This window comes from Ctenocephalides felis, unplaced genomic scaffold, assembly GCF_003426905.1.
Source record: "Ctenocephalides felis isolate EL2017-DRISC unplaced genomic scaffold, ASM342690v1 CF-g0.4_SCAFFOLD_00845, whole genome shotgun sequence".
Taxonomy (NCBI): Eukaryota; Metazoa; Arthropoda; class Insecta; order Siphonaptera; family Pulicidae; genus Ctenocephalides; species Ctenocephalides felis.
Window position 1 is genome coordinate 89459866 of NW_020536999.1, and position 19348 is coordinate 89479213.

Consider the following 19348-nt stretch of genomic DNA (forward strand, 5'->3'; position numbering starts at 1 on the left):
TTTGTATTGTATGTGTATTTAATAAAATTGATTCATTGCAAATTGAGTTCTTCAACAATCTACATAGTTTGATAACTTGCTCTGATCGTTCACAATATTTTTAGACAATCACATTTCTACACTATTCACAATATTCTCAGACAATCTAAATATACCAGATTTTCTCACCCTTCACAATTTTTCAGCTGATTTAAGTCTCCAGACAATTTACATAATTTTTTCAGGTGAACTACGGCTGTTGAAAAATCTGCAACAATTTCAGACAATCTACAACATTTTTTTAACATATAAAGCATTTTACAGTCAACCTACAATGTCTCCAACCAATCTGCAACATTTACAGACAATCTACAACATTTTTTTAACATATAAAGCATTTTACAGTCAACCTACAACGCCTCCAACCAATCTGCAACATTTTCTTAATAGTTACATCATTTTTAGACAATCTACAACTTTTTCTTAACATTTATAGCATTTCCAGGCAATCTACAAAGACTCCAGGTAATGTACAACATCTTCAGACAATCTACCAAATTTTGTGGTACCATTCACAAATTTTCAGGCAATCTACAATGTCTCCAAATAATTTACCATATTTTGGGGTACCCATAGATGAGGGGGTACCATTTGGGGTACACATAGATAAGGGGTACCATTCACAAATTTTCAGGCAACTACAATGTCTCCAGACAATCTACTACATTTTCTCACCATTCACAAGATTTTTAGGCAAACTAGTCAATTGTACAACAATAACAGATCATCTACCACAGTTTCTCACCATTCACAAAATTTTCTGAAAATCTATGCCTCCAGACAATCTTGAACATCTACAATCTACATCATTTTCTCAACATTTGCAACTTTTTTCACGTGAGCTAAGGTAGTTCTAGAAATCTACAACATCTTCAGACAATCCACAACATTTTCTCACCATTCAAAACATTTTCAGGCAATCTACAAAGTCTCCAGACAATCTACAAGATTTTCAAACAATCTACATTATTTCCTCACCATTCAAAACAGTTTCAAGCAATCTATAACATTATTAGATAATATACAACAATCATTGAACAATTTACATTTTCTCACGTCTACAACGTCTCCAGACAATGTCTAACATCTTCTGACAATCTACCACATTTTCTCACCATTCACAAAATTTTCTAGAAATCTATGTCGCCAGACAATCTGCAACATCTACAATCTACAATATTTTCAGGCCATCTACAACGTCTTCAAACAATCTGCAACATTTTCAGGCAATCTACAATCTTTTTAGACAATACACAATCATCATTGAAGAATTCACAAGATTTTAACGTTTTTAGTCAATGTACAACCATCTTTAGACAATCTACAACATTTTCAGGCGATTTACGACTTTTCCAGAAATCTGCAACATCTACAGATAATGTACAACATTTTCTCACTATTCACAAAATTTTCAGGCAATCTACAAGGTCTCCAGACAATTTACAATATTTTCTCAGCATTCAAAACATTTTCGGGCCAATCTACGACGTTTTTAGTCAATGTACATCCATCTTCAGACAATCTACTACATTTTCTCGCCATTCAAAACATTTTCAGGCGTTTCCAGACAATGTTCAACCATCACCAGACAATACACAACATTTTCTCAGCATTTATGGACAATCTACCACATTTTCTCACCATCTCCAGACAATGCACAACATCTTCAGACAATCTACAATCTTTTATCACCATTCAAAACATTTTCAGGCAATGTGCAACATCTTCAGACAATCTATGACATTTTCTCACCATTTACAAGATTTTCAGGCAATCTAAAATATCTTTAGACATTTTAAACAATTTACAACATTTTCAACAGAACAACAATTATTCAGGCATTCATCATCACAATTAGAAAATTAACTAAATCTGAATTTTTATTATTTGTAAGTGATATTGATTATTTATGCATATCAGGACGTTTTGCAATTTGCTTTAAGGCAAAATGCCACTTACACCTAGTTTAGATCAAGTTAACAAATGCCAAAAAAATATTTATATATCCACTTGTTTATATATATATATATATATATATATATATATATATATCTTATAATTACTGGAAACAAAAACCATATTGGCTAAATATTTATTAAAACACTCAAATAAAATCATAATATTAAAAACAATATTTAGTACCGTTTGTCATGTTTTATTCTGAAATTTCTTCCTCGATGAATTTTAAACCTTCTTCCACTGTAAAAGTACATCTTCGTAGTTCCCTGTCATATTTGCCTCTCTTTAATTGTGGAATCACTTCGTCGTGTAGATAATTGAGACAATCTGAAAGAAAAAAAAAATCGTTTAGAATAATAATAAACTAGGTGTAAGTGTCATTTTGTCTGAAGACAAATAGCAATAACTTTCCTAGAATGTGTAAATAATCAATAAGTTCTTAATATATTAATTTATCAGTCATTTACAAGTATGCCGATTTGCTGCATAATATTAAAAACTATTGCAGTTAGTAAATTTTGTTCTTAAAAGTTGTAAAAATCAAAATTTTATTTCAGTATTCGTATTTTATTCAAAAAGACCTTTCAAATGATACCCCACATGCCATAAAAATAAAATTTAACGTTTTTTGAAGTAAAACTTCTTTAGGCTTGTTTTTCTCAGATGCATAAAAATGCAATTATGTTGTGTAAATTCGATAAATATGCTTGATTTTATTATATTGATTATAGTATATGAAGTATAAAGATCTCACATATTTTCGTGCTTTTTGCAATAAAATTTAATACTCTTTAATCAAATTTAATATTTTTTAATTTAATATGATATAGATGGCAATAAAGATAAATATTTAACATTTTATTCATATAATGATTTTTTCTAATAAAAATCTTATAGTACTCTTTGAGACTTTAAAAATGTTAACACTAATTTTATTCTGAAGTGAAACTTCTTTAGATTCATTTGCTTCAGATACATAGAAAATGCAATTAAACTGTGTAATTCGGATAAATATCATCAAATTTTATATTAATTTTAGTATTTGGTTGAAAAGTATTACATCTCACACATTTTAATATTTTTTGCAATAAAAATATTGGCAATAAAAATGTTATATTCATCACTTTTTATTTATGTTTTTTTTTTTCTTTGAAAAACAACTTCTAGTCTTCGAGACCTTTCAAACGATACTCCACATGATATATAATTACAATTTAAATTTATTGAAGTAAAACTTCTTTAGTACTACAAATTCAAAAAATGCAGTAAAAGTTAATTAATTGAAGTAAAAGGTAATTTGTTTCTGTTCTTTATAGTATTTGATACAAAAGTTTAATTTTAGTATTTTTACAATAAAATTTAAATTTTAGTACTTTATTCAATAAATTCGTAGTAATATTTAACACGTTTTTATTTCAATAAGTTTTTTTTTTAAAAAAACGCATTCTACTCCACGAGGCTTTTTAGACGATATCCCACAAGAAATAAAAACAATAACTTATAATTTTTGAAGTAAAACTTCATTAGACTAAAATTTAAAATTTACTAGTTGTAAGTGGCATTTTGCCGCCAAGATGCATAACTAACTTCTCTCGAATGTGTAAATCTACCTCATGAATAAAATATAAAATTATAATCAAATATACCATATTAAAACTTGGGGGCTCATCAGGACGACACAGGTTTACAATAGAACTCTATAATTCACATATGTACATTCTCAATATGGACATTTGAATATCAAATACTAAAGCTGATAAAATTCTTGCCAAAAACGAAAATATTAGATAATTATCAAATCAAAATTATCATAATTAGCTAATTATCTAAAACATCAGAGGCAGTTGTGATGCATTTTGGCAATTTGCCAACAGGCAAAATTTTAACACTTTTAGGGCATGTGATATATCATTTAATAGGTCTTTGAAAGTAGATTATAAATATTGTATTTATTCAGTTCACACAAGGGAAATGTTCATGTGTTTGCCAGAAAATCTGATTTGCTAATTTAGTGTCTTTATGTGAGTCCTAATTGAGTTTCATCAAACAGCTTTTAAATTGTTGAAATCTTTGCAGTCTTTTTAGTCAAACTTTGTCATACATATACTTTTTATAATTTTAGCATCAAATGAATCAGAATGTTTTGAAAATATAAAATTAACTAATAGGATTTTCTGCTGAAAACATAAACTTCTCCTTCTGTAAAGAGAACTGAGTCTGAAAAAGAGAGCATTGAAAAAATCTTTTTTATATTTACCTTCAAAATTATCTCTATGTTCTGCAGGCACCCTATGTTTAACCAGTTTATCAAACTTTTGCCAAAGAAACAACGGAGACAATCCATTAAATAGAAGTGCCACTTCGTTCCATTGTATATCTCTTCGAGACTTAATTTTGGCTTTGTAAAATCTAAAAAAATCACATGATTACTATCTCATAATAAATAAACAAATGAGAACTAAGAAATATGTAAATAAGAAACATTTTAATTACAATAGCAAAATTATTTAATTTTTAAGTAGTTAAGTTGATAAATTAATAAAAAAATTTGATTGAGTGTATGATAAATTTTATATTTTTAATTATTTAATGTATTGTTATATATATATATATATATAAATATATATATATATATAAATGATAAAAATCATAAGATATATACAAAAATACAAATTATTCTATTTTGCAGTGAAGTTTAAAACATTTATTTTAAAGTAAAATATTTCAACAAAATTTAATACTTAATAATAATAAAAAACGTGAATGAACAATTATAGTGAAATTGTTTTAATTTGAGTAAGATTTCTGAATAATTTATTAAAAATAATGATTTTAACAAAAATATATAATTTGCAAGTTCTATATTAGATTTTAAATATTTAATATTTATTTATAAATATAAATAATAAAAAAGCATAAAAAATAAGAAACTTATTTAGTAATAGCAAAATTATTTAGTTTTTTACCAAGATTCCAAATTTATTTGTAAATAATAGTTTTAAAACAAAATCTATAATTAAATATTATGTTTATAAATATTCAATACCTTTTAAAAAATCTAAATAATAAATTAAATAAACAAAAAAAAAAAAACGATTTTATTTTGGAGCACTATTCTAAATATTTTTTTAAATAACATTAATTTGAGTTTATGATAAATAATTAACTTATTTAAGAATGTAAATAATAAAGAACCTAAACAATATTATTAAGTTTTGAGAATTAAAAAAAAAACTATAGTTTTGGGTATGTGCTGATTAAATGTTTTTATTACATATATATATATATATATATATATATATATATATATATATATACTAGCATACCCAGCCTTGCGTTGCAACGGCCCCTATTAAAATCCACCTGATTGAAATTTGAATCCGTTTGACAACCAAATTTCAAACCTTTTGTTATAAAAAATTCATATAAAAAATAAATAAAATCCGGATTAAAATTTGAATATGATGGATCAATACTATAGACTAAAGTTTTTTTTTTTAACTTAAATAATAAATAAACTGAAATAATTGAACATTTTTATAAAGTTCTGAGGAATTCGAGTCCAAATCTGTTAAATGTTTGATTTTTGGCACTTCGAAATTTAATATAATATGATATAATATTCAGTTTTCAATCATGATTTATATTAATTTTGTGATGTTTACCTGAATGAACAACTTAAGCAAATTAAATCTTAATCATAAATCAATTTATTCTTAACAATATTAACAAACGTCATTTTCGGCATTTGTTTTAAATTCGTAACCGCTCAAATTTATTTAAATTTGATAAATTTTATTATTCTGTATCTTAAATGTGATTTGTAATATAAGTTGGAATAATTAATTCTTTTGACCTGCCAAAATTTTGTTTATGATGAATTTATTCATCTAATACATTCCATAGATATTGATAAATAACATTTCACTTTTTTTAGTTTACAACTATCAAAATTTATTTAAATCTATAAACATTATAAATTTCTATTATTTTGAATATAGCATTTTGCCTAATTTGGATATAACTGTTGGATATATTATAATATATCTGTTACTTTTTCAATAAGTAAAAATAATATATTTTTAAAATTGTCAATTTTTCAGAAATCATAAATCGCTTTTTCTCGAAGTTTCCGTAAATATTGACATTTGTCATTTTAGTGTTTTGTTTTTTTTAGTAAATTTCTGTCAAAATTTATGGAAATTTATAAAAAATATAAAACTAAATAAATATTTCCTTCTTGGTCGAAATTTAATATAATTAGATATAATATTTTTCAATAATGTTTTGTATCTACAATATTGACTATAACAAAACTCGGAATAATTAATGTAATTGTTTCTTATTGAAGTCGTCAAAAATTCAATTTTTCTGAACTGTCAAAATTTTGTTTATGATTAATATCAAATTTAATATGTCGTTTTTTATATTGTGATCTATAATGTTTCGAGGAAGTTTTGGTATCCAAACTAATTTCGTAAGCAAATCAAATAAATATAAATTATAAATCTATTTATCTAATAATTTTTATAAATATTGTCAAATGTCAATTCACGTTTTTTCAATGTCAACTTTCATTTAAATTTATAAACATTGATTTTTAATTAGATTTAAAACTATATACAGTGATTCTGAATATAGCATTTCATATAAATGTTAGATATATCTATATATGTATGTTTTTGAATTATATTTTTTGAACTGTCAATTTTTTTTCTAATATTCGAATTTTCCATAAATTTTGACATTTGTCATTTTAGTGTTTTGTTTTTTTTTTTGGTCATTTTCTGTCAAAATTTTTAGAAATTTATAAAAATTATGTATTTATATTTTAAATTTACTTTTCAAAATTTCCTATAACCTAAGTTGGATATATATGCACACGGTGAGCCAATAAAATTTAAAATCGGTCCAGTAGTTTGGGCGTGCATCGCGAACCAACATCGTGACACGAGATTTATATATATATATATATATATATATATATATATATATGAATAATGCAATATTTCTTTTCCTCTCTACTTACAATTTAATAAGTTTTATCCTAATCCACTGCAAAGTAACATACTCTTCGCAAAATAATTGTGATGAGAGTCGTCCTAGCCAAAACGTCCGAAGCCTACTAGGAGAAATTTGCATAATTTGAGAAATTGATTCGTAGACTTCATGGCCAATTCTGATATTTCTCAATTCATTGACAGTCTTAACTCCACAATGTTTAAGTAAATGCTTGAGGAAATTTTCTGTTAAAACTTTTGTCCATACTAGATTATTATCTGCAAAAAAATAAAAAAAATTATAATTGATTTATAATTATAGCACAATAGTTAATAATAATTATATTCATAAATAATAGTAATAGTTAATAATAAATATATTTAGAAAATAAAAAAATATTTAATAACTATAGTTATGAATAATTATTATTATATTTAATATTAATTAAATTAATAAATAATTCTTAAATGTTATTGAAAATTATTTAAATATGTTAGGTAACTAATAACTAAAATTTATTTAATTTATTTTATTTATAAGTATTTATTTGCAAAAATATAAAATAAAATGAATTATTATTACTTTATAAAATAAAATGCATTATTAATAAACGATAAATCAATTAAATTAAAAGTATTTTATTACAATGTTTAATATTATTTGAAGAATATTTACAATTTTACTCAAAAATTTATTAATATTACTATGTTTTACATATGTTTTGTTAATATTCATAAATATTATATTTAATTTATTTACTACAATATAATTATAGATTTTTATTAATATTGTTTTATTAATATTTTTTAATTTCAATCATGCTAAAAAATTAAATAATTTTGCTGTTGATTACATTTTAAGATTACATTTTTAATTAAATATTAAATATTTAAGAATATTATTTAAATGTGATATTAATCATATACTCAAATTATAAATTTTTATTAAAATGATTAATAATAAAAAATATATACGTAGAATCTTATACAAAAACTAAATAATTTTGCAACTGGTTTGTAGATTTTATTGCATTTTTATAATTTATATTTATAAAATATATTAAATATTTATAAATGCTATTTAAATGTAATATTTAATTTAGCTTATAATATTTAATATTTTCAAATTGTAGCTTTTTATTAAAATTAACATTTTTTAAACATTTGGGATCTTTCTAAAAATTTTAATATTTTGGTATTGTTGTTTATATGTTTCTTATTAATTATATTTAATAAAAAAAATCAAATATTAATTAATAATAATTTAAACAAAAAACAAAAAATTATTTGTATTTCAAGAAAAATATTTGAAATATTCAAAAATTAAATTATTTTGTTGTTGTTTATATTTATGTTTTTTATTAATCATATTTATTAAAAAAAATTAAATATTAATTAACAATATAGAAATATAATATTTACCATCTACTAAAATTGTAACTAAATATTCTTACTCAAAAATTAAATAAGTTTGCTCTTGTTCATATTTTGTGTTTAATGTTATTTATGTTTATAAATAAATAATAAATGTTTATAAATACTATGATTTAAAGTGTAATATTTATTTTGGCATATACTCAAATTATAGCGTTTTATTAAAATTGTTACAATTTTTGATATATTGAGAATTTTTATAAAAAATTAAATAATTGTTCTCAAATTATGTTTTTTTATTATGTATATTTATAAATATTAAATATTTATAAACACCATTGATATCCAATTCATCATTTACTCTAATTAACAACATTTTACCTCAAATGTTCATATTTGTAAAAATATCATCATCTGGCAATAAATATTTATAAACATTATTGATATTCAATTCATCATTTACTCTAACAATAGTTACCTCAATTGTTCATGTTTGTAGAAAAACTTGCCATAAGACTCAAAAATTAATTTAGCAGATTTTTTAAATAAACTACTGTTTTTACAATAATATATTAAATTGCAATACATACCATTTTTGTATTCATTCGCTGTTAGTAAATAATATCTTTGTGCAATAGAATATCGTGTTCTTCCTAATAGTTCTGCTGCCTCAATAAATTTTGTTTTTGAATACCTGTTATTATTTACTGAATTTAATAACAGCATATCCTCGGCTTGGGTATAACTACAAAAAAAAAAAAAAAAAAACAAATTAATCAATATATTGAATAATTAAATCATATTTCTATTACCCACCGTCCTCTAGCAGTTACTTTATTCATTAAATGCTGAAATCTTCCATAAACAGAAAAAAGATATCTATTGTTTAAACCACGGGCTATAACTCTCATAAATTCTATTCGATCTTTTAGCTTTAAGTCTTTGAATTTAAAAGTTTGTTCTAGTGCATTGGCATCATCATCATATTTATCCATAAATTCTTTGGGTTTCTCAATATTGTGCATCTGGAAAAAGGAGACATAATAAATAAATGTATATATTGGAAGAGGTTCCATGTTAAGTTGATTGAGGCAACTTTCGATAAAGACTCTTTCAAAGTTATATATGTTTACATATTATATTATAGCAAGCCCAACAAATGTAGCCTGATCATAAAAAATAATTCTAGAAAATTTTTAGTATAAAACTAACTTACTGATTCTGAATGTGGAAGTGTGTGGTATATAATGAAAAGGGCCAACACAAATTATATGTACGGTTGGTTTACCCACTGCAAAGCATGCCACATATAGAAGTTAATTTTAAAAACTGTTATATCTTCAGATCTTATTAACTTCCCGTAGGGTAAGTTATTGTAATGGGCCAAAAATCGGAATTGAAATTTTTTACATTTCTCGACGTTTTGAAGGTTTCTGAACATTTTGGCATACTTCAGAAAAAATGGATGTGTGTGTGTGTGTGTATGTATGGATACAAATTTCCAGTCACGTTTTAGGGCGCACGGATCAACCGATTTGAATGGTTCAAAAAACATTCGATTCCTATTGATAGGGAAAAGAGCTGATTAGTTTTTGGCAAAGGCAGGTCCAGCCGTTTCGGAGATACGGAGCAACGAGAGCAGAAAATAGAAATCGAATTTTTGAGAGAACGTAGTATCCGATTTGAATGATCTAAAAATCATTCAATTAGTAATGATTGGGAGAAGTGTTTATTAGTTTTTGGCAAAGGCAGGCCCAGCCATTTTGAAGATACGGAGCTAAATATGTAAAAAAATGGCAGTTTTTGAGAGAACTAAGCGTCCGATTTAAATAATTCGAAGAACTTTCTGCTTGTCTTAACAAAATAATTGATTTTGGAAAAAAAATTAAAAAAAATTAAGTTAAAATAGGAGGACTGAAAAGTATGGAAAGAAGAATGCAGACGATTGACGACCTACGCGAGAAGAGAAAATATAGGAAATTGAAAGCCAAAGTGCAAATTCAAGAAGCATAGAAGGAGAATTTTTGAAAAAAAACCACATTAAAAAAATACTTTAAAGTGCAGCAAAAATAGTGGTGATGGGAATGATGCACGACAAAGGGTAAGGGAATCATTAAATTGTGATTAATCTTACACTATGGACTACCAATTATTAATGTATATATATATATATATATATATATATATATATATATATATATATATAAAATTCTTCTGTAAGGGTGTGTGATTTGATATTTCTTCTAAAAGGTTACTCAGATTTTGATAATTCTTTTTAGAGTTTGTCAGAAGAAATTAAGATTTAATAAACAATAAAACTGTAGTAATATTGTAGAAATAAATGGCAAAAATTACAAAGAACCACTTATCACTGTTTGACATTGAAAACATTTGAACCGCCGTCTGCTAGAAATATCAATTCACTTGAAATTTTAATTTAGCTGAAATTATGAGCCTAGATAATATTAGAATATAATATACAAGAAAAATGTAATGTCTACATTATTATTGCCGAAAAGCAGCTGAGATGTACCAAAAATTAAAATAATATAAGATACAGTCAACAACATATATTTGGCAGATGAAATTATATAATTTAGTTTAATAAATAACGCAATAACTCCAAAATTGCATAAAAATTATATTTTTAAACTTATGCATGTCGCATTTGGTGTACTTTACTAAATTATTTAACAATACAAAAAATATGACTATTTATTAGAAAAACGATTTAGAATTTTGTTTTGTGTGTCAAAAATTCATTTGTTTGGCATTGGATATGAAATATTTAGCAAGTTGATCTTAGAGCAAAGAGTGCTCATATGAACTAGATTTTACAAATTAATTCTCGTAAGATTTGAACATAAACAATAATGTTTATTAAATTATTAGTAAGAAAAATGTACTTTAGAAATTATAATTGCCAAAAAGCAACTGATATATCATACGGGATTATGAAAATTATGGACTAAATTATTAAAGCAATTATGTTGTGTGGTAAAATCAAGTGTGATATTATTCTTTTACCGCAGACACTATATTATTTTTTTCTGGGTTTCTTATACTGCTTATGCTAAGACTATAAATAAATTACAACATATATATATATATATATATATAATATACTTCTTTTACCTATGTATATGATTAAACATTTACCTTGCAGAACTTTTTAAAATTCTTTTTAATTTGTCTGTCTTCGCTTTTATTGAACGGTCCAAGTCTCATTTTTACTTTCAACTGTTTAAATTCCTGTAATTGTTTTTGAGTCGGGCATCTACATATTCGAGTTTCAATTAAATGTTGAGGTGGTACTTTAAAATCAATGTAGATTTCAGCGTTTACTTTGTTGCTCTATAACACAGAAATAATTGTATATAAAAATATGGTTAGAATATTATTAATAAAACGTTTTACTGACTCTATTCATAAAATCCGAGACAGCATCGTAGTCTTTATCCTCATCATCTTCACTGTCAAATCTCTCACTTTGTAAGTCCTTCAAGTTTTCTTGATCTTCTAACATTTCTTCATATTCAGACTTCATCAGTTCATTATCAAATTCGCCGAAGCCCGTCATGTCATCATTAATCGATATGGAATCTTCCATTTTATTAAAACTATCAAAACAATCCATACTTTGTTCTAAGTACTCGGATACATCAACCTCATCTTTAATATCTAAATCTTCATCCATTTTATGAAATATATTGTTATATAAGGTTTTGTACTAGAGATTCAACATAAAATCGTGCTATATGGTTACAACAAACTGTATTTTAATAAAATTCGCAAATATTGCGAGAAAACCGGGTGTTAACCTCAAAATAACATGAAAGAGATGTTAACAGTTCGCCAAAACCAGCAGTGCTACCAACGTTTGAAAATTAGGACTAATACCTAAGATTCTCAAACTGTTAGGAAAACTATATACATAGATAAGTAAACTATATACAATTAAATATACTCTTCTTTTATCTATGACTTGTCTATCTTTTATCTTATGTATATTTATCTTCCCGTAGGGTAAGTTATAATAATCGCAAAAAAATAGAAAATGAAATTTTTTATATATCGTCACGTTTCTAAGGTTTTTGAACATTTTGGCATACCTTAAAAAAATTGATGTATGGTGTGTATGTGTTCATGTATGTGTGTGTGCGGATACAAATTTTTGTCGATGATTTCGAGAACACCGATCAACCGATGTGAATAATTCGAAAAGCATTCGATTCGTATTGATAAGGAAACGTGCTAATTAGTTTTTGGCAAAGGCAAGTCTATCCGTTCTGAAGATAGGGAGATAAATTGCCAAAAACGGTAACTCAATTTACCGAACGGAGCGCCCGATTTTAATAATTCAGTAAACATTTTACTTTGACAAGATGAAGAACTAATTAAACTTTTGGGCAAGTCTAGCGGTTGTAGACCCTTAATAAAAATAAGTTTAAAAAATGTCACTTAGCGGTCAAAAATGTTTATTGGACATATGTACATCAAATTATCAGATATTTTATAGAGATTTCAATAGTGTGTAAACATTTTGTGTATTTTTTTAGGGTTCCGTACAATTAGCCATAAGGCACGATGCCATGCACCCCACTAGTTATTTTTAAAATGCAGTAAATAATTTGATTAAATAATATATGTGCAATGTATGTATTGCATATGATATAATAGATCCATACGTTTCAAGTCCCAATTTGAATCTTCTTGATAGGAAGATGTGCTGATTTGTTTTTGGCGAAGGCAGGTCTAGCCGCTACGGAAATACGGAGCAAAGAGTGCTGAAAATTGAAATCAAGTTTTGAGAGATCGGAGTATCCGATTTAAATGATCCAAAAAAGATTCTAATTGTAATGACTGGAAGAAGTGGTGATAAGTTTTTGACAAAGGCAGGTCTAACAAGTTTTAAAATCAGAATTATTATTTTTTTTTTTTTATTTTTTGTATATCGAAAATAATTCAGATTTTAATTTTAATTCTGGCTAACGTTCTAAAGCTCATTTACATACTTTAAATAAATATTTTTAAATTTGAAACTCAGTTTATATAATCTTTATAAATGTTAGACAATGTTACAGTATTTATTTATAATAATCTATTTGAAAACACTTAATATTCCTCGTACATTTCGCTACGGTACGGGAAGTTCCAGCAATTTATCTTAAGGCACGATGCCATTTACCACTAGTTAATCATTTAATATTATAAGTAATATTAAAAAATATTAGCAATAAATTCAGGCAAAAACTATAATTCAGAGATAAACAAGTGTAATGGTGTAATTTTTAATTTTATAATTTTATAGAAACATTTTCAGAATTTGAAATAATATACAAAATGAATTTTTAAGTTAAGGATTTTATGTTAAAATCAAGTGAAAAATTTAAAAATTACTTAAAACGTCGGAAAAACATAATATATATTATGTTTTTCCGACGTTTTAAGTAATTATTAATCAATACAAATATATATTTGTATTGATTAATAATTACCTTTAAAAAATATATTAGCCTGACATAAATGAAGCTTTAGAAATGGTTTAGAATATGTATGCATAGCTTTAAATTTAATAATTTTATTAAAACATTTTCAAATTTTCATTACAAAAATAATATACAAAATGCATTTTTAAGTTAGATAACTTCAGAGAATTCAAACTCAAAAGCCGCTCGAACCATTCAGTGGAGGTTTGAGAATCTTTGAATTTTGGCGCGTTTTTCAAAATTAAACAACAAATGTCAAAATAACCACAAAAGTACATAACAGCATGCAGTTAATAAATATAAATAAAAAATAACAATATACAAGAATAATGTCAAAACAAAAATCTGAGGGGGGGGGATGCGGAAATAGAGAATTAGTACCAAGTATTTATTTATTTAATCATATATTTTATTTATTTATATATTTATTCACATTTTTTTTCATTTTATTAATTTATTAAATTATTGTTTTAATCATTCATATTTCTTGAATTTATTAATCTATTATTTATATTATTATTAATAGTTATATAATTTATTTTTATTTATATTTTAATTTTTATTTATTTACTTATTAATAACACAATCGAAATACATCCTGCAGTGTCGACAGACAAATTAATAAGAAAAATTATTTATCAACATTACCTCAATGTTCCCGAATGAAATATTTATTTTCCTCTAGAGTCTTCGAATATTGTTAGACTACGATGTCCTGACCACAATGTACGGCGAACAATTGATGTCTTACTTGTTACGAGAAGGGCTTGTATATGAAACTACCACTAGATCGATTAAAAGTAGTATTGCTGCTGTTAGGATTAGTCGAGATTTTCATTCAAATGCAACTGCAGAGGTAATAAATTATTAAAAATATATAATATATAATACTTTTACAACACATACTACAAACCTTATTTTCTGCAACTAAATTTTAATCCACATTCTTCATTATATAATAATTATGCCATATCCATTGTACATTATTATTCAAGAAATAATTGGTTAATTATTTCTCCTGTTGATTTATTTTTTGTATTTTTTAGCAAGAAGAGCCCTTTTGTGTGATTGTTTGGGACTACGAAGTGTTAATGCCTTTAATTAAGAATAAAGAATTAAAATCTACGATAGTAAATATTAAGAACACACTGAAAGGCATTAAAATTGTATTAGCTTTGTGTGGGATATCAACATATTATAGGTAATAATAAATATATATTATAATAATTAAAATTATATATATATATATATATATATATATATATTTTTTGAATAGTCTTGAATTTGATGTTGATATATATGATTAATTTGAGTTTAATAATCGGGCGTAACATCAATAAAAATAGTATGAGTTTTTTTTAAAAATTTATTTATTTAAAATCCATACGTTTCGGCTAGCATCTTAGCCATCATTCAGTGGTAATCAAGTTAACTATAAAAATTGAAACTAAATAAATTATATGAAAGGAAATTTTGTGGAAAAACAATAATAATAATAATGGTAATACAAAACTTACAATTTTGTATCCTAATATAGCATATGAAACCATTATTAATCCATGGTATGAGTATGTGCACATTGATAAGATATATATTTTTCAACACAAACATCACAAATGGTAAAACACACTAATAATCATGATAACTTAACAAGTTGTCGAAACTATGTATTTACTCTTTGGAGTTTAGGATAGAAATGCCACATTTTTCTCAAAGCAGTTTTTAGCATGTGTTGATATTTTTTGGAAAATTTAAAAGGCGATGGGATTTGTTATTTTTTAAGGAATTTTGACACGCTATTAAGAAACCACGTGTTCGTTTCGATAAGGGCCGTATTGTCATTGCGTTTATTTATGACTCTGTCGTATGTAATTGTAAAAACAACCCCTCAGCGAATCTTCTTTTAATTGTATTCTCTTCAAAATGTAAAATTTTAGGGTTAAAAAAATCGATATTATGATTTAAATTTTTAATATGCTCAGTTAACATTGTTTAAAATTGCTTAGGATTTTTTGAATTATTTGTGTTTGATTAAGGCGTTTACTCAGGTTTTGGCTAGTTTCTCCAATATAAAAGAGTTCGCAATTAGAGCAATTAATTTGATATACTAAATTCCTGAGGCGGTCAAAATTGAACTTAGATTTCATTTGTGTAAAAATTGAACTAAGGGTTGCATCACAATTACATACCAACAGAATGCCACATTGTTGAAATAGTTTTTTCCACGAGAAATATAAATCTTTTACGTACGGTAGGCAAATGACACCAGTATATGATTCTAAGTCTAAGCGGTTTTTATGATTGTGAGGTCTTTTTGTTTGTTAAAAATGTAACTGCGTCTGTATTTATGACCGAGTTGATTATGTTCGTAGGATATGAGTTGTTTTTTCAGTGTGTTTATAACCAGGTCAATGTTCGTGTCCCAGAAGTTTTTGTCAGATAGTAATATGGCGTGGTCTGTTAAATTTATTATTGTCGCAATTTTCATTTTAAGAGGGTGGTATGAGTGGTAATTTATGTATCGTCCGGAGCTAGTTGGTTTCTGGTACCAGTTAGTAATTAGTCGGTGGTCATTTGTACGTATGAGTCTGATGTCTAGAAAGCTAATCGAATTCATTGTCTCTAATTCTACGGTAAACTGTAATTGTGATGCAACCCTTAGTTCAATTTTTACACAAATGAAATCTAAGTTCAATTTTGACCGCCTCAGGAATTTAGTATATCAAATTAATTGCTCTAATTGCGAACTCTTTTATATTGGAGAAACTAGCCAAAACCTGAGTAAACGCCTTAATCAACACAAAAATAATTCAAAAAATCCTAAGCAATTTAAAACAATGTTAACTGAGCATATTAAAAATTTAAATCATAATATCGATTTTTTTAACCCTAAAATTTTACATTTTGAAGAGAATACAATTAAAAGAAGATTCGCTGAGGGGTTGTTTTTACAATTACATAACGACAGAGTCATAAATAAACGCAATGACAATACGGCCCTTATCGAAACGAACACGTGGTTTCTTAATAGCGTGTCAAAATTCCTTAAAAAATAACAAAATCCCATCGCCTTTTAAATTTTCCAAAAAATATCAACACATGCTAAAAACTGCTTTGAGAAAAATGTGGCATTTCTATCCTAAACTCCAAAGAGTAAATACATAGTTTCGACAACTTGTTAAGTTATCATGATTATTAGTGTGTTTTACCATTTGTGATGTTTGTGTTAAAAAATATATATCTTATCAATGTGCACATACTCATACCATGGATTAATAATGGTTTCATATGCTATATTAGGATACAAAATTGTAAGTGTTTTATTACCATTATTATTATTATTGTTTTTCCACAAAATTTCCTTTCATATAATTTATTTAGTTTCAATTTTTATAGTTAACTTGATTACCACTGAATGATGGCTAAGATGCTAGCCGAAACGTATGGATTTTAAATAAATAAATTTTTAAAAAAAACTCATACTATTTTTATTGATGTTACGCCCGATTATTAAACTCAAATTAAATATATATATATATATATATATATATATATATATGGTAAAATTGTTTCTTGGGCATCCATCCAGTAATTGAAAACAGTTTTATTGAAGGAAAATGTTTTTATTCAGATAACATACGTTTCGGGTCTTGATTTGACCCATCTTCAGTGCTATTATATAAATATTTCAGGGTTACAATTGAAAACAATATAAAAAATACATAATTACAGACAAAAATAAATAAAAACATGTGAAAAAACATAAATCATAAATCAAATCAATAATGTTTTTATTTATTTTTGTCTGTAATTATGTATTTTTTATATTGTTTTCAATTGTAACCCTGAAATAATTAATTATAGCACTGAAGATGGGTCAAATCAAGACCCGAAACGTATGTTCTCTGAATAAAAACATTTTCCTTCAATAAAACTGTTTTTAATTACTGGATGGATGCCCAAGAAACAATTTTACCATATTACTTCACCATCTGAAGAAAAACCTCTCGCTTATATATAATATAATATATTATATATCATATTATATATATATTATATTTTAAAATATATATTTATCTCCAGGAAAGTTAAGGAACAAATGAAAAAAAAGCATGCAGAAAAACCAGTTCATAGAAGCGAATTTGAATGGAGCGTTACTGAACTGCAAATCTTGCTGGGTGTAGATCATCGAGTTTTAAATAATGCTGATGAATTTTGTTTATTTATAAAGCAATTTGCAAAGAGTATTGCTGAAATACCTCAGAAGTAAGATATTAATAATCACATATACATACATATATATATATATATATATATATATATATATATATATATATATATATATATATATATATATATATATATATATATATATAGACCGCCGTAACGTACAGACGTGCCGTTTTAACTTGCCGCAATGATGTCACAATCGACACCATTAGTGCCAGAATCGGAAGTGAAAAGTTCCTATAATTGCTGTGAAACAAAGGCCCCAAATGTAGGCATTTGTAAAAACTGCGGAAAAATGTACCACATTAGTTGTGCTAATAGGAAAAACTTCAAATTTCTATATCGTAATCTGATACAGTGTTGTGTTAACAGTGAAGTGTACAGTGACCATATGGAAACAATTTCTAGGCTTGAAAAAACAATTGCCGACAAAAACACCATAATAGAAGACAAAATTACCATAATAAAGGATAAGGAGTACATAATTCAGCAGCTTGAGGATAAAATCAAGCTGCTGCAATGGGTAAATCCGAATCAAAAGAAGGAGCAGGTTTCTTCAGCTGCACCCAGTATTGATATCGATACTGAGAAAGCAGTCAATAAGAAATCAAAAAAAAAGAATGGAAAGAAATCGAATGTTAACAAGGAAAAAGATCCCAGCAAAATCTCAAGTGAACAAGTTAGTGTCTCAGTAGCAACGGCGCTGAAGAAATTGGAAGAGCGGAAAATTGAAACGTTCCGTGATGCCGTGGCGTCTACCGCTTTGCCTTCCAACGCCGTCACTAACAATAAGAGCGTAACAGAAGAACAAAATTGGACTTTGGTCCAAAGAAAGAAAGCGCCAAGGCGAAAGGCCACAACTATCGAAGGCACAAATGCAAATGCCGTGTTAAAAGGTGTGGTGAAGCAAGCGCATCTACATGTGTTTCGACTGGCGCCAGAAACAACGGAAGAGCAATTGGAAAATTACCTGCGGGACAAAAATTTCGAAAACGTAACGTGCAAAAAAATTGCATCCAAACATCCAAACGTATATTCATCATTCAAGGTATCAGTTTTGGAATCAGAATTAGAAAAAATTAAATCGCCGGAAATATGGCCTCAAGGAGTATGCGTGGATCGTTTTTTATTCAGGCTCCAAAAGCAACCAAGCAACGACAAGTAAATATATTAAATATACTCTGTCTGAACATTCAATGCTTATCAAATAAATCAGCTGCTTTGTCAAATGTAGTCAACGTAAATAATATTGACCTA

At 26.0% G+C, this 19348-nt stretch overlaps 1 protein-coding gene across 1 annotated transcript; it reads right to left on the reverse strand.

The window, feature by feature from the left end:
• Positions 1–2187: 2187 nt before the first annotated feature.
• On the reverse strand, positions 2188–12182 carry LOC113363437. Its single transcript, XM_026605941.1, has 7 exons — positions 11794–12182; positions 11532–11726; positions 9189–9397; positions 8963–9117; positions 7028–7277; positions 4256–4407; positions 2188–2325 (listed from the first exon to the last, which is right to left on the reverse strand). Exons 1-7 carry the CDS (start codon positions 12067–12069, stop codon positions 2195–2197), a joined length of 1368 nt encoding a protein of 455 aa, XP_026461726.1. The 5' UTR covers positions 12070–12182; the 3' UTR covers positions 2188–2194.
• Positions 12183–19348: the final 7166 nt, after the last annotated feature.

Excerpts from the sequence above, each read along its gene's own strand:
- LOC113363437 (XM_026605941.1), bottom strand. The coding sequence starts at position 12,069 with ATGGATGAAGATTTAGATATTAAAGATGAGGTTGATGTATCCGAGTAC. Across the intron at positions 11,727-11,793 it reads TCTCGGATTTTATGAATAGA|AGCAACAAAGTAAACGCTGA; the intron begins GTCAGTAAAACG and ends TCTGTGTTATAG. Across the intron at positions 2,326-4,255 it reads ACATAGAGATAATTTTGAAG|ATTGTCTCAATTATCTACAC; the intron begins GTAAATATAAAA and ends TTTTTCTTTCAG.